This window comes from Mus pahari, chromosome 23, assembly GCF_900095145.1.
Source record: "Mus pahari chromosome 23, PAHARI_EIJ_v1.1, whole genome shotgun sequence".
NCBI classification, from domain to species: Eukaryota; Metazoa; Chordata; class Mammalia; order Rodentia; family Muridae; genus Mus; species Mus pahari.
In genome coordinates, this window is record NC_034612.1 from 17,528,199 (window position 1) to 17,551,959 (window position 23,761).

At 48.6% G+C, this 23,761-nt stretch overlaps 1 protein-coding gene across 1 annotated transcript in view; it reads left to right on the top strand.

Moving 5' to 3' along the window:
- Tmem132c (transmembrane protein 132C) overlaps positions 1 to 23,761 on the top strand; it is a 307,579-nt gene that overhangs the window by 201,807 nt on the left and 82,011 nt on the right. Inside the window, exon 3 of the mRNA XM_021187016.2 lies at positions 8,342 to 8,488. Coding sequence (XP_021042675.1) covers positions 8,342 to 8,488 — 147 coding nt within the window. The remainder of the gene's footprint in view (positions 1 to 8,341; positions 8,489 to 23,761) is intronic.

The window sequence follows — 23,761 nt, forward strand, 5'->3', positions numbered from 1 at the left end:
ATCCTAGTTTAAAGGAGGTACGGGTAGGTTGTCCCATGCTCCTGTGGACAGCCCCATACACATATGCATATGGATAGGATTAACTGAACTTAGTGGGTCTTTTTTTTTAAACGAGAGAGAGAGAGAGAGAGAGAGAGAGAGAGAGAGAGAGAGAGAGAGAGAAAGCATGAGGTAGAAAAGGGGACTTGTCGGGAGATAGGAGGAGAGTTGGAGGCGAGAAACAGGCAATGATATGATCAGGTGATCAGGTATGAAATTCTTAAGAACAAATTCAAAAGGGTATTTTTAAAATATTTATTGTTTTACTTTTTTATTTCAGTCAATTAATGATTTGATTTAATTTAATTTAATTTACACCCAGACTGCTGTTTCCCCTCCCTACTGCCCCCCAAGTTCTCCCTCTCCCCTCCCTCCCTACCTCCCCTCCACATTCACGCCTCCTTCCCTCCTCTTCAGGGAAGGGGAGGGCTCCCATAGCTATCAAATAGCCTTGGCATTCAAGTGCAGTAAGACTAGATGCAGCATCTCCTACTGAGGCCAGAAGAGGGAGGCCCAGTAGGGGGAAAGGGTCTCGAAGTCAGGCAACGGAGTCAGAGATTGCCTCTGCTCCCGCTGTTAGGAGTCCCACATGAAGACCAAGCTACACAACTGTTACCTATGTGCAGAGGGCATAGGTCAGCCCTATGCCGGTTCCGTGGTTGGAGATTCTGTCTTTGTGGTTCCCAGCGGGCTCAGGTTGGCTAATTCTGTGGGTTTGCTTGTGGTGTCCTCGACCCCTCTGGATCCTTCAATCCTTCCTCCCCTTTTCCCGCAGGGTTCCCCAAGCTCTGGCTGTGGGTCTCTGCATCTATCATTTAAAGGAAGAAAAGTCAGGGATAATTCAGGAACACAAGCAGACAGACAGACCCACAGACTCGTATCCTATAAGGTAAATTAATGGGTGTATGAAAACAAAGTTGTTTCAGGAGAAATGGAAGAGAACACCATTCGTAGAGAGATGAGATACAAGAGTGTAAGAACAATGCTCTGCGGGATTTTTTTTTTTTTTTTTTGGATGAGTTTAAGCCAATTGTGTGAACATTCTCTTAGTTTCAACTTAATTTTAATTTGCAATGTACTTGTTCTGCGAGATGATTTGATTCTGAAGCAACGATAAAGGACACATAATTGTGTTGCTTAGTAAATCTTCCCAGCACGCCCTTTCATCTGTAATTTGGCTGCATTCCACTGGACAGACATGGAGGGATGGGACACCAAGCGAGGCTCGGAAACCTGCCTCTGAGACACAAGATGGGAGTAAGAAGGGCAGTGGCAGGGTCAGAGGTCAGAGGTCAGGGGTTGGGAGAGTGGATATGGGACTCTGAGAACATAGATGCAGAAGTTGGAAGGGATGCTAGTTAATTTGCTACTGTGTAGTGTAGCCTTCATATACATACATCGACAGATACGACCTCAAGGTAATAGGCGTATGGATACCAGTAGTGAGTGGTTGAGTCTCCTACCTTTTCTGCATGTGGTTTTAGGGATAGAACCCAGTGCCCAGCACAGGTGAGGCACAGCCACTACGGTTGAGCTTCAACTCAAGGCCGTTTTTGTATCCTTTAAGATTTATATTATATATTTATCATATACACATGAGTGCAGTACCGACAAAGGCCAGAAGAGGGCGAAAGATCACTTGGATCTGGAGTTACCGGTAGGTAGGTGTAAGCTGCCTGGTGTGGATACAGGAATACTGAGTCCTCTAAGGATTAGTATGTGCTCTGAGACACTAAGCCAACACTTCACCTCTTTTGTAATTTCTTTGTGAGACAGAATCTCTCCAAGTTGTCCTGGCTGGCTTTGAACTCCTTCTGTAGCCCAGGCAGCTTATGATCCTCCTGCCTCCGGCTTCCAGGTACCTGAGATTACATGCTATGTATGCCCCAAGGCCCAGCTCCTTTTTTTTTTTTTTGTCAAATTATGCAACCCTAAGTATATTTGGTTTCTAGCTGGATAAAGATTTGGTCGAACAACTAGCTTGCAAAAATGCTAAAGCTCGAGCGTGCAGCAGGTGCCCGCTTCATGCTGTTTAGCCTGAGCTGGGAGGAGGCAGAGTGGAAGTCCGAGGAGTAAGCCTGCAGAAGCCACGCAGTGGTGCATGCTAATGAACATCTTATACCAGAGTCTGCAAAGGAGATGGGGGACCCACTGCTAAGGACCAGGAGCAATGGAGCTTAGCTGTGCCAGGAGCCCTGCTGCTCTCCAGCACCAGCTTTGCCTCAGAGGTGGAAAGACCTGCTGATAAAGAAGTCACCGTTGACTCCAGATAGAAGCAAATGCGGGCACGTCCCAGGCAATGGCCCAAAGGACCAACAGTGGATAAGCTTATCAAGGCACAGGCAGATACTTAGGAGGAAATGCCTCTGGCTGCTCCTGTTTTCACCGGATAGGCGGGCAGCACGTGTTCAGACAGGCTGGTTGGCATGGACCGAGTTCTTGATCCCACAGGCAGGAAAAAGAGCCTGGGTTCAGTGGCTCCGTGCACATACAGGCGCATGCCTGTATGCACAAACATGTATGTAGATGCACACACACAGGTGCACCTATGATACATATAATTTGTGCATACATGTGCATGCACACACATGCCAGCATGCACCCATAGGACACACATGGCTGATATTCATACACCATGCCTACGTAATGCACACGTGACCGTCTGTGCACGCATAAATGCACTGGCTTCTTTGAGGAAATGCAGGCATGAGCAGGGGACATTTCATGTCTTAGAACAAGGCTCAGACTCATTTTCTCCATCTTGGGTCCTGATACAATCCTGAACAATCTACCCCATCAGGCAATTTAAGGAAGATCAAAGAAGCTGGCAGAGTAGGTGAGGGCATAGGTCCCAGCTTGGGAAAGGGCCCTCTCCCCACCCAGGACACTCAGTACCAGCTCAGAGCATGGCAGGTTGTGTAGGGCAACTGTGTTCATGGGGCTCCTAGTGAGAGACGGAGAGTGGAGAAGCAGCCCCCACGGCTGAGAGCAAACTATGACCACGTGTGCACATGCTCTGTGAGTTCATATCCTACAAGGCCATGGTGAGGGTGTCTATAACCACAGCACTTGAGAAATTGAGGCAGGAGAATTGCTCAAAGTTCCAGGCTAGCTTGGATCACAGTCTGAGACACTGTCTTGAAAAGAAGGGAAGGGGAAAGGAGAGGAAAGAGAGAGAAAGAAAAAGAGAGGGAGGAAAAAAGGGAAGAAAAAATTGTCTGTAGCAAGCTGTAGTCACAAAAGTCTGCATTTTAGAATCTTTTGCTTCCTGCCAGAGAGTGTGAGCACACTAGTGGCCAGACATATTAACTTATAAGATCTATGACTATGTTTTTCTTATTGGTCCTGTCACATATTCACTTCCGTGTGCGTTCACATAACATTTTTTATTACTCTGTAGGTAACTAGACGGGGTTCCTTTGTGAAATGACTTTTCTATAGCAAGCAGAGGGATGGTTGATCTAAAGGAAAGTATCAAATAAATGCAGTCACAGCGGATTTGGTGCACCAACAAATTGAAGCCTTTGCTTGCAGAGAACCTGGAGGAGGCTTGCTGGGGGGGTGGGGGGGGGAGAGCGAGAGACAGAGACAGAAGGAGGGAGGGGCCTTCCCTGACACCTGCTTGACCAACATGAGTTTACTGAGCTCAAAAAGCTGCAGGGACACCAACACCAATTCACACGCACATGCAACTGGTCCTTCATAATGTTCTAAACTATTGAAACCCCACTGCCAGCTCCCAGTGTCCCAGCCTGTCAGCTTCTCTTCCAGGTTAGTGGCAGACCGTGGATATGAACTCATGTGTCTTCTTACAGGAGGGCAGTGTGTGCCTCTGCAAAGGGTTCCCCTTCTTTCCTTAGCTACAGCTGCCATCCGGCATGAGAAGTCAGAGGTGACAGCACCTGGAGCCAGAATGGGGGGGGGGGGGAAGCTCCGACTCTAAACTGCTGCTTCTGCCATACCAGGGCTGTGACCTTACGTCTCCCAGGAGCCAGGCTGGAGGAGCAGCTGCAAGTGGTGGCTTGTGTCTCTCCTCACGTGCTGGCAACTGTGCCGGTTCTCTGGGGCAGCTGTGGCATAGTGCCACATGTGAGTGGGTGACGCCTTGCGAATGTCTTCTCTTCTGCTACATAGGGAAGTTAAACAAAGGTATTGGCTGATGTCTCCATTGGGGGGTGGGGTTGTACAGCAAAAGCTGTAATGGCTAATATTGTCACCTTGGCAGGATGGCTCACTTAAGGGTGCAGACCGCTGGGCATGCCTGTAAGGTTACTTCTAGACGAGGTTAACTGATGTAGGGAGACACACTCTGAATGTGGGTGACTAGCCCATGCTCTGCATAAAAGGGAGAAAATGGGCTGAGCATCTGTATTTCACATTCCTTGGTTCCTGGCTGTGGATGTAGTCTGGACCAGCTCTGTGACCTCATTTTAACTTGGTTATATCCACACTGACCTTTTACCCCTTTTGCATTTGTTTATAGTGATCTTGTGTTTATACATGTTTTGGTATATGTGTGGACATGGGTATATGGGTATCTGTGCATGTGTGTGCATATACATGTGGAAGCCAGAGAGGTTGAAATCAGCTCACTCCATCTCCCATTATATTCACTGAGCTAAGGGTCTCTCAAATCAAACCAAGAGATCTCCAATAATGGCTAGCCTTGATACCTCCCCCCCCCTCCCTGCCTCCCACCTCTGTCTCAGCCTTCCCAGGCTGGAGATGTGAGAGGTGGCCACCCCCACCTGGTATTTACTTGTGTTTCTTTGGCTCTAAACCCCAGTCCTCATACTTGTGTTGCAAGAGCTTTAACAGCTTAATCATCATGTCAGCCCACCACCACCACTACCACCGCAGGACCCTTTGTGAATGAGACTGTACCCTAGGACTCCAACATATGCAAACTGGAGTGGACAGTCCACTGCAGACAGCCCCTGATTATGCGGTTGTACCTTCTGACATATTCTCCTAGGTCTAAAAATCCAGGCACCCAGGAACCAAGACTGAGTGGTACCCCAAAACTCCCTCGTGCCTCACAAGAGGTTCACGCATCCCAGAAGAACTAACTCAGCAGCTTCAGAAGACAGCATTACACGGGGAGGTTACAAATGACCAGAGGGAGATACCTCGTGGGTGGAAATTAGCCTTTCGGTGTTCAAAATGTGTACCGAGCATCGATTTTTCTCTAAGAACACTTAATCACCCCTTATTACATATTGGGAAAAGACGGGTAAAGCTATTGTTTTTAACCAGCTAGAACTGAGTGAGATCGCTGGCTGGGAACGTGCAGGGTGGATGTGTGGGCTCTGCCTGGGCACCTGCAGTGAGGCTGGGAGTGCCACCAAAGGGAGACCCACAGCTGGATCATATCCTGAGACACCCCAGCCTCCAGCCTGTGCTGAGAAGCCCGGGACTCAGCAGGTGACTGGAGCGGGGATCTCCGTCCTAGTCTGCTATGGCTCCCATCCACACACCCATGCAGGCAAAGCCAGCCTCTGTCAGATCACTTCACCTCCACTTCTTACCTTAATGCTGGGTATCCCTAAGGATGAGCGACTCGTTTTTGTTTTTGTTTTTGTTTTTGTTTTTTTCATCTTCAGTGCTGACTCTACTTGCAAATTTCCAGGTCTGGAATCCAGGCTGCTGTCTCCCCTGTTCAATCCATGGAGTAGATCGAAACACCCATTGTTCTCACCAAAGAAAGTGACCTCTGTCCACCAGAGACCCTTACAGCTCTCGGCCTTCCCCACCTCAGTGGCTAGCTCTCCAGCTCTCTCAGATATGGAAGTACCCACCACAAAGACCGACAGGGTTCTTCAAGCGCGTGTGAACTCCAGTGGGGAGAAATGACTGTAGCCTCCCTGAAATCTGGACTCTCAAAGTTTTAAGTGCAACCGAACCATTTTCCAGCCAAGTCACACTGCAGGAAGCCTTTCTTTGTAGAAGCACGCATGGGTGCCAGGACCTTGAACACTCAAGAGGGCCAGCATCTCTGCTAGAAAGGATGGGGCTTCCCCATGCTGGTGTGCCTTTAAATATTGTTCACCAGATGCATCCCCATCTCTTTGAACTTGTCCATGTCCTTATAGTGTCAAGTTAAGTCACAATGTTAAGTCACAGTATCCACCGTGTAGTGACCTAATATAAAACTAAAAGCACCTCTAGGTGTGTGAGAGTGTTAATATGTGTGTGCATGTGCGTGTGAGTATGTGTGTACCAGTTGGGATTCCCTGGAGCTAGAGTTACAAGCAGTTAGGATCTACCACATGGGTACTGGAAAATGAACGTGGGTCCTTAACAAGAGCAGTCCATGCTCTTAATTACCAAGCCACTTCTCCAGCCCTGAGTTTTGTTGGTTTTTTTCTTGATTCCCTGTATGTCCAGGTTGCCCCCTTTCCCAAACTCTTTGCTCGTTGGTCACATCTCAGGACACACTCATTTAGATTACAGACAGACGTCATGAGTAACCTCACTGTCAGCCGTTAGACTCCCTGTATGTTGAAATCTTGCTTCCTTGGGGGAGAAACCTAAGAAACCTACCTGGCTTGGGAAGCTGGAAAGATAGAAGAGTCACAAAGCTGGTCCCCAAGTTTTATTAAGCACTAACAGCATCCGGGGAAGAGGAGACCCTTGAGTGGAGCTACCTGCACGGGGTGTGCTGGGAGGAGGGGTGATTGCAGCTGCCTTTGAGTCAGAGGTGCTCCTGTCAATCACTCCAATACACTCACCAGCGAGGAATCTTTTCTTTGTTGTGGGTATCCTCTCTGGGGTGAACAGACGTTTCTTCACATTTCTACGAGAAGTCCCACAACATTGATGATGGGAGTCATGCACTGTCCATGCACTGGGTATCTGTCTCTCCGTTGAAGTCTGGACCTTGTTCCCTGTATCCCATCTCTTTCTTCCTCCCTGGCTGGCTAGAGCACCTCCCCTGTGGTTTCCCAAGCATGGGCATAGAGGGTAAATGTTTTTGAAGATGAACGTGGTGGGGACATTGAATCTGTAAGTGGGTGGGAACAGTGCTTGGGTCGGAAGTTGCTTCTGCTTAGACTGTTCCAGTCTCGTCCATGAGACTGCCGTGGACTCCTGATTCTACTCTGATGCTTGACTCTTGTCCTTGTTTCTCTTCTGTATCTGTGACAAAACACCCGGACTCAAAACAACTCTTAGAGGAAAAAAAAGGGTTTCTGTAATCTACAGTCCCAAATCACAGCCCACCTTTGAAGGAACTCAAGGCAGGAACTTTATAGCAGCCATTGCACACATGACCAAGGTGTTTCCTTCACAGGCAAAGAAGCATGACAGGAACCCTGGGGGGAGGGGAGGTGCTGGCTGTGGACTGGCAGGCTCATGCTCAGCCAGCTTTCTTATGTAACTCCGGAGCCCTGTATGGGGAATGGTGCTTCCCACAGTGGGCTTGACTCTCCTACAACAACTAACAGCATAGTCCCTCACAGACATATACATGGGTCAATCTGATCCTTCCAGTTCTCAACGGAGGCTCCTAGATGACTCCAGGCTGCGTCGAGTTGACAGGTAAAGCTAACCAGGACAATGCTTTTTGCTGAGGCGCCCCTCTGTACACCTTGTGTTTAACTCTGCACTGGTCATGTGGCCTGTTATCATCTATTGTACATATACTCTTCCTGTCACTTCTAGTTGGAAAGTGCCTGCTCTTTTAGAAGTTTCTTGACCTAATTCATAAACAACACTGCTGGGTTCTCTACCACCGTGCTGTTAAATTCCCATGTCACTTTCTGAGTTAGTCCCTCCCATGTCTTCATTCTCTTGGTTTTTTACTTCTTACCCAAGTCTTTCTTTAAACCCCATCCTTAGGTGCTAGAGGCTTGGCTCCGTGGTTAAGAGCATGGGCTGCACTTGTAGAGGGCCCTGAGTTGGTTCAGCTTCCAGCATCCACATGGTGACTCACAAGCACCTATAACTCCAGCTCCAGGGGATATGATGCCCCCTTCTGGCCTCCATGGGCACTGAACTCATGTATATTACCCACAAACAAACAAACGTATTACCAGTAAATGTTTTCTTAACTTCTTGGTAGATAGAGCTACATGCCTGGGATCACATAAAAATTTCTTGTGCAATTTAGGGAATGCCCTAGGCTGTTCCAGCAAGTTCCATGACCCCTTAGCTTTGAGGGTGGGGAGCGGATCCCTTCCACCTCCATGTGTGTGGTCCTAGTAGGGACACAACCCCATGCATTTTGATAGCAGCATCTGAATGGGATCTCTGGAAGCTCAATTCTAACACTGGGACCCTTTCTCGCTCCCTCCATCCACAGAGCCAAGGTGAAGAAGGGGGTGAACATCCTGACCGCGCAGACCAGCGAGCCTCGGCAGTGGGATGTGAGGCAAGAGGTGGGCAATGGAGGGAAGCACACCACTACCTCGGTGGCCTGCCAGCGCCTGGGCCCTGGGGCACGCAACAGGTGAGTAACACCCCCAGGGCACTCTGGTTTTGCATCGAGCTTTGTCTGGCTTCACTTGGACCATTGCTGGTCCAGAGACCATCGCTGGTCCAGATGTTAAACCCAGGACCTAATGCCCACAGGAGTACTGGATGGCCAGTGATGCAGTGATGCTTGTCAGCATGTGTAGGCTCCAGCCTTGTGATCATTGAGCATTGGAACAGAAATGACATCAAACGCCCCCCCCCCCCCCCCCCGCTTTGTCACCTGAACTCATTTCTGTGGGCTTGACCCTCCTCGGTTTATCAGACAAAATACTCCCTCTGCATACACAGATTAGATTTAGTCATTGTTGAGAATGAATGGAGGGAAGGAGATGGCAAATTGAATGGAGGCTAAGAGAAGTCTCCCAGAGACTCGCTGTAGACACTGTGGATTACCCCCTCAAGAGAGTGGTTTGATGGCTATGAAGAACACTACACTTAACTGTTTCGGAAAACAAAATTCAAGTCACTTGAAGGCATCCTGCTAGCAGCTGCTAAGAGGTAGGCTCGGTAGGCTCATCTCCTTCCAGGGTCTCATATACATAATCTCCACACACAGGCAATCCATAGTAAGTTAATTATCTCAGAGGTTTGGGATCCTAATATCCACTGGGAGTTTTTAAGGTGGTTTTTGTTTTCACCTGCATAGGAAACATTTCATTTTGACTTTAAGTACTTCTTTAAAACAGTGATGACAGCTACATCATACTTCACCACAAGCCTTTAACTTAGTGCAAGTCAGCATGCTGTGATTTTTTAAAGAGCCAAGGTTGTTTCCAGATTTGATTCTCCTAAATAGCGCCAGCCAGTGAGCTTCCTTCTCTCTACTGCCCATGGAAAACAGAAAAATGGAAATGGCTTTTCTAGCTTGGGCTGCTGTTGCCGTGATAAAGACCATGACCAAAGCCAAACTGAGAAAGGAGAAGGTTTCTGGCCTACCAGTTACAGTCCATCAGTGAGGGAAGTCAGGGCAGGAACTCAGACAGGGCAGGAACCTGGAGGCCGGAGCTGATGCAGAGGCCATGGAGGGATGCTGCTTACTGGCTTGCTCCCCAAGCTTGCTCAGCTTGCTTCTTATAGCATCCAGGGCCACCTTGCCCAGTCGTAGTACCACCCATAATAGACTGGGATCTCCCAAATTAGTCATCAGTCAAGAAAATGCCCCCACAGGTAGCCAGTCTAAAGGAAGCAATCTCTCAACTGAACTTTCTTCTTCCCAGGTGACTCTGGTTTGTGTCAAGTTGACAATAATTGCCCAACACAATAAACCCTCGGTCTCATCATGCGCCTATGTTTGATGCCATCTCTGTGATTGCTGGTAGAAGAATTTTAATCGTTATGAAAGATGTAGCTAGAAGAATGGCTTTCTGCTCACCTGTAGGGAATGGAAAGGACAGAAAGGGGAGGATGTTGGGGTGAGGGGACTATGCTCAGAATACATTGTATACTTGATGCAAACGGTCTTGAGTGTGTAAGGAAGTTGGTTCTCACATCAGTATCCTGATAGCGTTTAGTATGGGCTCAAGTAATTCCTTAAGAGACAATCAAACCGACTTGTGTGTGTCCTCACTGGAACAGCTTGGTTTCCCAGTGCTGGCTTGCATGCCATCGCTTAAGAAAAGAATTGTTTTGCCAACCTGAGTGACATAGAATTCCCTTATTAAACATTGAAACCCTTTCTAAATTTGGCACCCCAGCTGTTTCTCTGACATGTTCGGACTTTGCTTAGGTCAGTAAAACACAGCCACAAAGGTTGACAGGTTCCTGAGAGTTGTCCACAGGTAGGTGGATCTGACTTCAGTACAGCTGCCATCTCCACTGTCGGAGTTCTAATTTTTGAACGGTGGGTGTCAATCATACATATGAATGGAGTGCTTTATGATATTTCCTTGTACACACAGCATTTGCAGTCTGTTTTGGTTTGGTTTGTTTTTCCATTAGAAGTGTGTTCCCTTGTCTAGGCTCTCTAGACCTGTTCTTTCAGTATGTTTTCCTAAAGAATCTTAGATTGAGAGAAAAAAAGGTTCCGTTATGGGACATGTCTTAATTGACCATTAAAATGTTGTCGTTTGTCAGTGTTCTGAGTCTCGAGGGTTGATCAAAAAAAAAAAGAGGGTCACTCAAGAATGAGTTAACACCTGGCTGGCATCAGGGAGAGCCAGCCTCTGTGGACTGGGTGTTGAGCAGCCAGCCAAAAGCATAGTTAGTGATTGTTACACAAAAGTTGTTTGTTTTTTTCTGGGGGGATAAATCAAATTCCTCATGCCAAAGCCCCTGGTCTAATCTATCTGTTTCCTGAAGGAAAACACCACACCTCTACAACTTGAGCCCTTGCTTTCGACAGTTTTCAGTATTCAATAATGCAAGATGTTCCTGGGGTGCCAGGGCTGTCTTGTGATCAAAGTCATGCACAGGCTGCAAAGCTCTTCCAGAAAGACAACTATAGGGTAACAGAAAACAACCCTTTTTCTACAATGATTTCTTTGAGGTCAAAGTACTTCTAGAAAACAACTGTTTCATCCTAATGCTTACAAGGATTCTACCAGATTTCCTGATACAGCCATTACAGAAAACGTCTCCACTTTTGTTTATGGGCACTCTATTCTTAGACCCATGGAACTCTCTGTAGGACGCTCCTTTAAAACCCAACAGCTGTCCTGCTGAATAGCTCCTGGTTTCTGCCCCAGCCATCCCCATGGTGGCTCGTGACCCCTGGAAGAATCGTTGAGCACATCTCAGTGTCTCTGTCTTTGACCTGGAGATAAGGGTTGGGGGAATGACAAGAAAGAAATGTGTGCCTGGGAAGTCAGAAGACACATGAAGTCTTTCCAATTGGCTTTGTGTAAAATAAAATCACTATAGACATTTAAGTAAATGAAGGCAGGCTTGTTGATTAACAGATAGTGAACTTGCACATGTAAACAGTCCTTTGTGTCAGACCCAGCCTGAGAATCCACGTAAGGGAGATGATGAGACATTTGTAGAAAACTCTGAAGAGACACGCAGTCAGCCCTGTGTGTTTTGGGGGGCTTCTGGGAACCCTGGCTGGAGGCTGCTGTGCCCCTGGAAGAGTACAGAGAGTGTACCTGTTTTTCCCAGTTTGGTTCTTCAGAGGGATCTTGTTTTCAATGATTAGTTTTTTAAAATTATGTGAAAGGGGTGTTTCACATCTGTACCTGGTACCAACAGAGGCCAGAAAAGGGCGTCCGATCCCCTGGGACTGTAGTTACAGGTGGTTGCGTGTCATCAAGTGACTGTCATGTCCTCTGCAAGAACAGACAGTGCTTGGACCAATGGAACCATCTCTCCAGCCCCTCTCAGAACGGCTTGGACAGAATGCTATGCGCCATTTTTCAGGATAGCTTCATTTTTTTTTTTTTTTTTAAATTTTGGACAAGTGTACTGCCACCAGCCTGACTCTGGGTGGTCACAAGCAGGTATATGGGGTGGAGGGAACCTGGCTAGGCCTGCTTGCTCTCAGTTTCCCTAAGTGATTTGCCCCCCTTCAGAACCCTTGTTATGGAAGAGCCAGTATCATCAGTGTGCTCAAACACCCCTCCCAGACTGTGAGGGCCAGGACCTCACGACAGTTGTCACTCAGCTGCAGGGACCGTGTTTATACATCAGGGCCTGGCACACACCGTGAATCAGCCACCTGCTGCAGGGGAGCTTGATCATCTGGGCAACACTGATAATGTGTCCCCTGTCACACCCATCCCTTGCTTGGACACTCGGGAGGCCCTGGGAGGCTCTCCATTCTGTGCTGGGTAGGGGCCGCTGAGTCAGAATCACACCCGATCTCAAGTACCCAGAGCGTGTGGTGCTCTTGAGCCAGCCCCTGGCAGATCGCACAAAGCATTGGATTTGTCTATCACTGTACAGCAAATCAGCACAGGACTTAGACCTTAAGACAATGAAATATGTATATGGTGTGTGTGTGTGTGTGTGTGTGTGTGTGTGTGTGTGTGTGTGTGTGTGTAGCCAGAAGATGACCTTGGCTCTTGTTCCTCAAGTACCATCCACCTTATTTAAGACAGTGCTTCTCACTGGTCAAATAGCTGAAATAGCTGACTGGACAGTGATCCGCAGATTCTTCTGTCTTCTTATCCCCATTATAAGATGGCAAGCACATGCCACCACACCCACCCTTATTCCCCACATGGTTCCACCAGGGGATCAGACCTAGACTCTTGGGCTATATTATCAACTGAGTCACCTCCCAGTCCCGGCAGTGCATCCTTATAGCCTCTTGAGTGTCTGCACACCCTACAAGAAGAGTCTGCTTCAAGTCTCAAGACAGGCATCCAATCAATGCAGTTCAGGGTCTAAGGCATCATGTTGGGGGCAGGGGGGCGTGCAGGGAAGGGTCCTCATCTCTGCTCATTGAGCTTGTCCTCGTTTGACCTTTCGTCAACTTGATGCAAGCCATGGGGCAGGGTCATCTGAGAAGAGAGAACTGTAATTGAGAAAACGCCTCATGAGAGTGGCTTGTGGACCAGCTTTCTAGGACATGGGGAGGTATGGCCTCTGTGACCCATTCTGCCTCTACGTTGTTTTGGGTCTTTGTTTCTTATGGCTGGAAAAATGTCACCTGAAAAAGTCACTTAAAAGTCACTTGAAATGCCTTAAGTTGATCACCTGAAAGTTCTCGAGTTCAGAATACAAGTGACTTCCCTGGGAATCGACACAGATAGCAGAAGAGCTCCCTGGAGAATCCCTCACCTTGGCTTTGGGAACCTGCAATCCTGTTTCCTAGACTGTGGCTGACCCACACCCACAGAGCCAGCCTCAGCCAGTCATCTCTTTTCTGAGCTGTCATAGTTTCTGTTCTATGAGCAGATCTCCAAGTCTACTGCCTCCTACCTTGACCTCCAGGCACATTATGATGTTATCAGACCCCCCCCCACTAAGCCATCCAGGATAAACCCTCCCAAGAACCCCACCCCAGCCCAGCTCCACTTTACCACAGAGCTGCTCGCCCTGCTTGGTAGCATAAACACCATTCACAGAGATTTGCATGGAACTTCCTTCTGAGAAGAGCCTGCAGCACACTTACAGTCCCTGAAATGCTAGAAGGGGACATCTGAGGCAGGGGTCTATGCTCCCGAGATCCCTGAGGAAGATGGACAGGAATAGCTCTCCCATGTCTGAAGCTGCCCTGGTCATGGGAACTGGCCTCCCTAGCCAACCTGGCAGAAGCAGACAGCCCTTACTTATCAGGACATGTGTACCAAGTATTCTTGCTTCAAGGACAAACTCAGCCAATTATCTATGGATTCTGTTGGCACAGACTGCACACACACACACACACACACACACACACACACACACACCCCAGCTTCGTGATTTGTGGCTGCCTGCAGGAGCCTCTCTGTGGGATGCTGGCTGGTGGCAGTTGGAGACACTGAGAGTGCTTTGCGCCTTGCCTTTGGCTCTCGAAATGTCCCTCGTGAGTGTCAGCAATTAGGAGAGCTGCCCGTTTGGAGCTGTGGAAGCTGCAGCTGTATTTCTAGAGCTCGCTCACATCCTGGAGTTCCAGCTCATAAAAGAGGATTTGCTGGGGCTGTTGGGGCTAAGGAGAGGGCCCATGAGCAGAGAGGGCTTACAGTGTACGCACGGAGGGCCTGAGTTCATTCCCCTCAAATTCATATAAGAAGTCAGGCATGGTGGTCTGCTCTTATAATTCCAGTGCCCCCTGAGGCTTCCCGGCCAGTCAGCCTACCTAGACTGACTGAGGAGTCCACGCCAGTGAGAGACTCGTGTTTGAAAAGCAAGACGGATCCAATGATGGCATCATGGGTAAAGGCGCTTGCTGCCAAGCCTGACAACCTGGGTTTAATACCCAGAAGTCAATGGTAAAAGAAGAGAAGGGATCCCCTACAAATTGTTCCCTGACATGTGTACAGAGAGACAGACAGACAGAGAGAGACACAGAGAGACAGAGACAGAGAGATAGAAAGAGACAAAGTGACAGAGGGAGGGGCAGAGACAGAAAGACAGAGACACAGTCAGAGAGAAACAAAGAGACAGCGACAGACAGACAGGCAGGCAGACAGACTGACTGACGGACAGACTAACTGACTGGAGATTGACTCTGGAAGCCAAGCCCAAAGATGGACCCAGCGCTGACATGTGACAGGCCACACACCTGTGGTCAGCTTATGATGAGGTTTGGCGGTGTTCGAGAGAAGAAGGGATATCTGTGGCGACTTACTCAATGCTGTGCCTTCCATGTTCTCTGCATGTCCAGTCATCAACAACAGGGCTCTAGCGTGACAGCTCATGCTAAGTCAAAATTGGATTTAGCGCATCCACTCTTCATCAAGTTATGGTCCTCCGAGGATCTCCTTTAGACTTAATTACTTCCATAAATGTCTGGTTTCCAAATACAGCCACAGCAGGGTAGGGGCTTCAGTATATGAATGGAGCGGGGGACGGAGGGGTGTGTGTGTGTGTCTGTGTGTGTGTGTGTGTGTGTGACAATCTAGTCCCCAGCAATCCGGTTGCCTTCACATCCTATGGCACTTTCATTGGAGCATGGTTCTAGGCTGAAGGGTCCCTTTAGCCCACTCTTGCCAATCACTGGAAAAAAAGCCTGGGGCTTTTTCTTCCTCAGATGCCCTACCTGTGAGGTCAGGTGTGGTGCGAAAGCTCGGCTCTGCTGTCACACTTGGACAACACCAAACATTTCAGGACACTGATGTGAGCTCCCCACATGAGCTGGCTGGAAGCTGGGATTTTGAAAACAGCTCTCGCTGGACCCTTCTCCTGTGTTGGCACCATTTTCTTCTCTCTTTCTTTCTATTTTCTCCCAGAACAAGGGAAAGAAAATTCCCTCTTAATTCACTACTTTCAAATGACTCCCCAACCCAGAGTTTGCTTCTGGCTAGCCCAGCCTGAGACTCAGAGTCAAAAGAGCCCCCTACTGCCTCCCCTAGGGAAGTGGCCTCTGGGGGGGTGGGGGGGGTTGAGAGAGAAAGCTTGCTCCTGGAAACTCACAATGATAGCATAGCGGGTCTCTCTCCCTAACTCAAAACCTCCCCCAAAAGAACTGGAGGATTTAGGGACTTGAAGCCATTTGCCAGAATTCCCCAGACCCAGGAAGATGGCTTGTATCTGGGCTACACACACACATCTGAGTATATTCTCTTTACTTTACAGATGCGTCCCCCCCTCCCCAAAGCCTTTTATTTATTTATTTATTTTTTTCATCTTGAACATCTCCACTCTTAGGCAAACTCCGCTAACAGCCTATAAGAGAATATTTCATACTTAAGAGTGCAAGACCAACACAGCAGTTAACACCAGGACCATCTCTTTCCCCATCAGAGCCATGTGACCCTTTAAGTGAGCCAGGCGTGAGGCAGAGGCCTCTATGGCTGTGGCGGAAAGACTAAGGGTGTGGGTGTGGGCAGACAGCAGTGGGCTTGAATCGGAACTCACTCTCCTGCCCCTTTCTGCATTCTTGCATTTCCCTTTCATCTCCCTTCCCAGTTCTGAGCCATGGTTCAGACCTTGGTGTCCTGTCCAAGTGGCAAGGGATCAATTAGGCAAGGGCTCTCTCTGACCTGGAAGAATGACCTCCAGGTAGAAGAAAGAAAGAAAGAAGCTGGCTCCCTGGACTCCCAGTGTGGAATTTTCATCTGAAAAGTGCCTTTTGTCCTGAGCACTCCCTGAACCATCTTTTTATAAGCTCATTCTTCAGGGGTACAAGATAGTTCTTGAACAGGAGAGCACTCCCTGAAATGAACAGGGCTCAGTTGCTGGAAGGTATAAATCCCCCCCTCCCTCTGAGGTCTTGATCCAGCTGGCGTCTGTTCTGGGTCACAGACACCCTCTGCAGGAATCCAACCCAGCCATGTACCTGTTCCCAGCCGAACACCCTGACATAATGCAGCTTGCGTCTGCACTCAAAGTTTCCTTTTAGGGCTTGGCTGTTAGAGCACTGCTGTTAAAAGCTGTCTCCCAAGCAAGCCTGGTGCCTTAAAAGCCCACACTTGAACCACGGGAATAGTCTGTGTATTTCTCAGCATTCTGCAACGTGCAGGACAGGCCCTGGTGTATTCCCTGGAGTTCGGCATTTGATAAAATGTGAGCATTGTCTCACTAAATCTTTCTGACAGCCTCCACCACCAAAGGCACGTACTCAGGCAGGTAGAGAAAGAATAAGGGTGCTTAGAAGGAGGGGGAACCCAAATGGAATGTTTAAGTAAGTGACTGAAAGTGTTTTCTTTCAAAAATAGCTTTGGCGTGTACAAATGATCTGAGGAGGGAATGCCTCAGTTGCACAACTAAAGGGAATGAGATACAAATACAATCAAAATATCAAAACCAGGACTGGAGAGCTGGCTTAGTGGTCGAATGTGCTTGCTTCTTTTGCAGATGACCATGGTTCATTTCCCAGCATCCACATGGCAGCTCACAATTGCCTATAACTCCAGCACCAAGGGATCTGATTCTCTCTTCTGGCCTCTGTGGTCTCCTGGACACACAGAGAGGTACATACCTGCACACAGCAATACATATACATATAATTTTAAAAAAATAAATCTTAAAGGAAGGAAATCCTTTATTAAAAAATAATAAAATATAAAAACTGTGCTGTGGTCCAATTCGATGGCATTAGCAGCAGAAAGCCATATACTTGACAGAGAGAGAGAGGCAGAGAGACAGAGAGAGAGAGACAGAGACAGAGACAGAGACAGAAAGACAGAGGGAGACACAGAGGCAGGCAGACAGACAGACAGATAGGATAGGAATATGAATATGAGTGAACTGGGGAAGGGAGAGCCTGGTACCCAAGAGTGAATGGAATCAGGCTCAAGGAAGAGGCTGGCAACTGAGAGAGTGCTGAGAAGCAGACAGAAGTTCCGGTGATGTGGGTGTTCAGGACTTGTTCCAGAACAACCCCGAGAACCCAAGAGAATACAAACGGGACATGCTGGGTTTCCCCTTCCTCAGGGATGACAACCCTCTTTGGAAACAGAGGCATTGGAGGTATGTCCCATGGCAGCTGGCATGCAAACCACCTAAGCTGCAGAGCTAGGGGGTCAGCCCCAAGGAAAGCCTGCCTTTGAAGCTTCAGAACCATGGACAGATGCCACCAGAGTCACGGGTGTCCTGCTGGGAGGTGGGCAGAACTTACCTGTTCCCATTCTAGAAGTGTTGCAGAGGGAAACATACCTCTTTCCCTCTGCCTAAATAGAGTGATACAATGTATCCTTTCGGCTTTCAGAGCCTCCCAGGTGGGAATGCATGGCACCATGTGTGGTTAGAGCAACAGGCTTCTCTAGAGCAATTGTCACATCAAATCTACCATACTTTGTATATTTGCGCACCCTCACGCTCTCTCTCTCTCTCTCTCTCTCTCTCTCTCTCTCTCTCTCTCTCTCTCTCTCTCTCTCTCTCTCTCTGTCCCTCCCTCCCTTCCTTCCTTCCTTCCTTCCTTCCTTTTTTTGAAAGCCAGTATCTAGTCAAATAGCCCAGACTGGCCTGGACTCACTGTGTGGGTCTCACACTGGCCTTAAACTTTTCTTCTGTCCTCCCGAGGACTGCTATTACAGGCAAGGACCAACACACTCAACAGCTAGCTGTTTGAAAAACCACAGCTCAGAGGGTTCAACAAAAGACTCTTTTGTACAGGAAAATGGGTCCACAGTTAGTAAACCGTCTGCAAAAGCAGCCAGGCTCCCGCCACGATAGAGCCCCCGTTGGCTTCAGGAAGTTGATTATCTATAACTTCCAGGTAGAGAGGCTGCCTCAAAAAGTCATCCTGGAACAAGACTGCTTCCTCTTTCTAAGCCAGGGACTTAGAGAAAAATAAGCTTAAAAGGCTGGGCCACCATCATTTTTCTTTTTCTAAACAGAACCAATTGTTCAGACACCCCCTTCACTTCCAGAAGAAGCAGAAATGCATCTGATGTCTGCTCCCTCTTCCCCAACCACCTGCAGCCTTACAGATATGCTAATAGCGGTGGCACTCAGTACCAAGGATGGGGAATACTCTTTGGTCCTGCCCACCCTTCCTCCTGTTGAGTGGCAGGTCAGCTATCAGTTGATCTTATGGCTAGACCTTCTGAGGTTCGGGTGCCTCCATAGAATACAGCACGAAGCTGGTGTCGTTCTCCCACCTTCTTGCAGCAGCAGCAGCAGCAACGGCAGCTGGCACCCCTGTTCTCTTAACCCAAGAGCATGAAGCTTCAGGGACTAGATTCTGTGGGGTTGGGGGGGGGATGATGTAAATCAGGCAGGTAATAAACGAGAAGGGCTTTTCAGAAAGCAAAAATCATTGAAAATGGTAAGTAAAATGCCCATTAGCATTCATCTAAGTGGTCTCAATTGCCTGCCTTAGAGTTAGCTGTAGGAAGTTATTTGTTTTTTGAAGGATGCTGGAGTAGGCGAGAGCTCAGGGCTGCTTACTGTAAATAGCAGCTTGGGGAATGATATAGTAAGATAATCCCTTCTCCAGAGGGAAATTGCCCACCCTAAGTCCTCTCTCTCGGAGACAGCAAACAACCACATTAAAAGCTCTGTCTCGGTGGTATGTGGGTACATCCTGGGCTCCCCAAGAAAGAAGTGTGTCCCACCCCCACCCCTACCCCCACCCCCTGCCACTCCCAAGTGGATAGCAGGCTCATATGGACCTTCAAAACAGGTGCATGTGTGGATGTACAGACTGTGTAAAAAAAAAAAAAAATTTTTTTTTTTGCTATAATCTTCTCTCCTTCCTACTTGAACCACACATTAGACCATCAGTTTCCTAGATGCTGGTCATGTTTGGCGCAGTGTGGAAGGCTTAGGTGCTGGGGGCCTCTTGATGTGCCCTGTCATTTGTAGGGAGTAAATCCCTTAAGAGGATTTGCTAGAGACACCTGAGTGTGGGACCTGGTGGGGAAGTGAAAGATAGGAAAGAGTTCAGTTTCTGGAGGGCCAGTCTGTTAATAGACAGGTGCTTCCCCTGGCCTGCTCTCAGGGACCTAGCAACTGCTTACATCATGACCTGCCAATGCCACATGCCACAGTACAGTTGCAACAGGTGTGTGCTGCATATAGAAGAACCTGAGTAGCTTGTGCTCTCTCTTTCTCCTCCCCCATCTCTCTCTCTCTCTCTCTCTCTCTCTCTCTCTCTCTTGCGCTCTCGCTCGCTTGCTCTCCCTCTCTCGCTCTCTTGCTCTCTCTCTCTCCCTCTCTCTCTCTCTCTCGCTCTCTCTCTCTCCCTCTCTCTCCCTCTCTCTTCCCAGCATCTCCTCTATCTGTTCTCTGCTCCCTCTCTTCCACCCCCATGGCTCTGCTCCTCTCTGTCTATCTACATGTCCACTTGTCTGCCTCTATCCCTTCCCCAGGCCCTCACTTCTCACCCCCTCTTTCCCCAAGTAACCCCCTTTCACACCAAGTCTGTTGCATGGCGTCATTTCTCAGGGGTACACCCTGGCATGGGTACACCCTGGCATGGGTACACCCTGGCATGGGTATACCCTGGCATGGGTACACCCTGGCATGGGCCCACCAAGGGTACCACCTCACCGAGTGATATTTCACAGCCCAGTCAGCATCTCCGACTGATGTCTGATATCTGAGAAGGGATCCCAGGGATTTCTCAAAGGTTGGTGCTGTACAAACCCTGTGGCTCACCTTTTGGTCAAGTCTCGCCACAGTAAAGGAAAATTAATTTTCCTTTCATTAAATCGGATGCTTCTCCAGAGATACTAGGGACAGAAGGCAAGGCCCATGGCCTGGGCCCCTGTGGAACCCACAGTGTGGGAAGCCTGGCACGTGATCACACTGTCGCCTGTGCACCAGGAGTGTTAACATCACCTGCTTCGGAGCGACAGGCTCGAGAGTGTGACTCCGTGGGTAAAGAGCTCACCTAGCATGCAGCACACATAAACGGGGCATTCTGGCGCATGCCTATGAGCTCAGCACTTGGAGGGTGGAGGCTGGGAGATCCGAGATCCATCATCCTCAGCCTCATAGTGATTTCAAGGCCATGGAGTTTTTGTGAAGTATACACCATCCCTGTTGCCAACTCACACACCTTTCTTCTCCCTCCTTATTGGGAGGCCGTGTCTAGTCCCCTCCTATTGGAACCAAGTGAGCTTTCTGATTGGCTAATATTCCTCAACAGAAGTGACACTGTATGACTTCTGTCCCTGGGCCAGAAAAGAACAGAAAGCCCCCATCTGGGCAGGCTGATGACTCTGTGGCTGCCGTGTGGGGAGGGAGTCCAGCCAGACTCTATGGACAGACTCCAGGGAGGAACCCTGAGCTTCATAAAGGGAAAGGTGACATCCACTAGCTCCCCCCTCATGACCTCAGCCCCTTATCTGAGCATACAGGGGGCTTGGGCGGGTAGGAGGAGATTCCCCAACCAAGACACACCTTTCTAGAATGTCTGATTCACTGAAACCATAAGAGAATGAAATGGTCGCTTTAGTTTTAATCCACTAGAGTATGGGGGGTGGGGAGGAGTATTATGGCACAGAAACGGATACCTGAGTCTCTGGGAACTCAGGGCTACATGCTTGTCAGAGTCATATTAATACTAATGGTTGCTGTGTCTGTTTTAACGCCTCCCCACCTCTAGCTTATCCTAAGTCCTTCTCCCACTCCTTCAGGAAGAGATGCTATTGGGCCTGTCTTCTTACACCAAGGGCCCAAGTGCTTTGCCCGCTGGGCCCTGAGTCCCATGGCTAAAATGGAACATTTAGTCCCTCCATTCCTGACTCTGTGTGGCAAGTAGTTCCCTGTGCACAATGACAAGGTATTTTAAGTTGGTCCCTCTCAGCATCTGCCCTGAGCTGACTTGTGTCAAGTTATCAAGCTGTCAAACTCTTCTCTCTCATCTATAATTAACTGCAGAAAAGGACTTGGGGAACCTGGTTTCCAGGCCCTGATATGCAAAATATTTTAGTACTGGTTGATGATTGATCTGCCCCCCCTTATAGATTAGCTTACCTAGAACCCCAGGGAGGTTCTCATGTGAGGCTGTGTGTGTTAATTCCATGCCAATATGACATAGTGCCTGATGGAACCAAGTGAGAAGAAGAAAGAGCCCTTTGAGTCCATCATGACCAAGAATGTATGGCCGGGTTCTTGGTGCATTCCTGTGGCCAGAGCATCTCGTATCATGACAGACAGGGAGCAAAGGGTGAGAGCAGAACCAGGGCTGGCCTATTTCCTTAAAAGGCTCTATCCCTAGTAACTGACCTAAACCCTGCCTTCATAAAGTTCCAGAGTCTCCCACCATGGGGCCATCTGCCCCCATCAGACTTGCCTCCATCTGCCCCCATCAGACTTGCTCAGCTAGTACTTGTGCACATAGAACTGTCTCCGGGTCCCCAAGATGGTCCTTAACTCTTGGTAGAGTTTCAGTAGCTGCTCAGCTCTACATTTTGCTCTCTTGTCTCTGTTTCCCCAGAACTGAGATTACAAAAGCACACTGGGGAGCCCAGGTTTGGGGGGGGGGTGATTGGATTTACTCATGTGGCTTCTGGGAGAGTTGAACTTAGATCCTCATACTTGCACACAAAACACTTTATAGACTTGATCTATCACCCTGGCCTTTAGTTAGAAATCATGGGGCCACTGGGCTCTGTAGGACATTCAGACAAGTTATTAAAATATTATTTCCGGTGACAAAAGCCACAGAGCTTTGTCAACCTTGAAACTTGCCGTAGACAGGGATGTACGGTTCTCGGCTGGTACTTATCTCTCTGCAAGGCTACAGAGCCTGCAGGATGTAGCTGCTCCCCCAAACCTCAGACCCTAAAGAGTCTTCAATGTGTTGATTTTGAATATGCTAGATCCTCAAAGGAAGGTGCCTTCTTGTGTGACATTCGCTTTTTTATGAAAACCTCAAAGTGAGGCTGGACTCTTTACACCCACATTCATTTATCAAACCATGATGGACTGTCTGGCAAACCCTGGGGATATCGGAGCTCATGTGACTGGCCTGCACATTCACCCACCCTCGTGACATTGATCGGTCTCCAGAAAGACAGAAGGTGATTTGAGAAGCAAGTTTACTAGAGAAGTGCTCTGTGCTATTAAGTCCAATCAGGGAGGGTATTGCTTGAATCCGGGTCAATTGCTTGCAAGCAAGGCCTTGTTTAAAGTGGTATGAATTAAAGGGAATCGGTTCTGGACTACAAATCCACGGTGGTCTGGCTCCCTCCTGCACTGCCCTTGGCAGCTAGACTTCTGATGTCATGTGCTCAGGAACCAGTAGGGGGCGTCCTGTGCTCTAACACACAGGATCCATCTCTGTTGACATGATCTAAGGTAACAACAGCAACCAAAGATCAGGGTTGGCCAGGCAGAGGCAGGGAAGGGAGTGGTTCCTAACCTTTAAAATGTCACCAGCAGGGTGGTGGCACCATCCTGACTGTGAACAAAAGCTCACTGGCAAATGTCTAGATTGGGAAATGGAGAAGACAAGGGTGGCCACTTAAACTTAAAAACAAGCCAACATAAATACGGGCCGCAGCGTATATGATCTTCTGGTCTCTCTCCTTCTCAGAGTCTGATCACCATAGATTAGGGACCTCAGACACTCACTTCCTAATCGCCATGCACCCGAGGGGGGGGGGGCTTGTCACCTCATTCCAAGCCTCATTCCTGACACCCAGACTCCCTGAGGTGGGAAAGGCTTTGAATCTTTTGTTCAGAAGAAAAGCTAACAACTCATTCAAAAGAAACAATCAAAGCGGTGTGGGAAGACACGCTCCCCTGCAGAGAGGGTATTTGAATAACTTTGAATCGGTCAGGTGTGGCCGACCTCACACCTTTCTCAAAGACTAGAGTAACAGGTTTTTGTGTCATCAATGGCAAAGCCATCCCCGCCTTTCCCCGGGTAGCGGGATAACTCTCCCTTTTGTTCCCAGGGATCACATTAATTCTTCATAAGTGGTCCTTACTATTCCACACTTGTTCTGTCTCGAGTGCAGCATTTTCTCACCAGCAGTGTATAAATTAGGCCAGCTAAATGGCAGAGACAACTCATCCATCATGTCCTTAATTTTCTACCCTGGGAGGATGCGCTGGTGCTTAAGTAAGGATAAAGGCAAGTCACCCGGGGTCCTTTGTGGGCTGCTGGGGCGTGTATTCCTACTCTCCACACAGGGAGGCAGTTATCAGGGACCAAGGTGCTCACTATATAGACGGAGGTGGTTTCTTTTATTAGTAAAAGGGATGTTTCTGTGACAGACAGGACAAGCCTCCCTCTCCCTCTCCCTCTCCCTCTCCCTCTCCC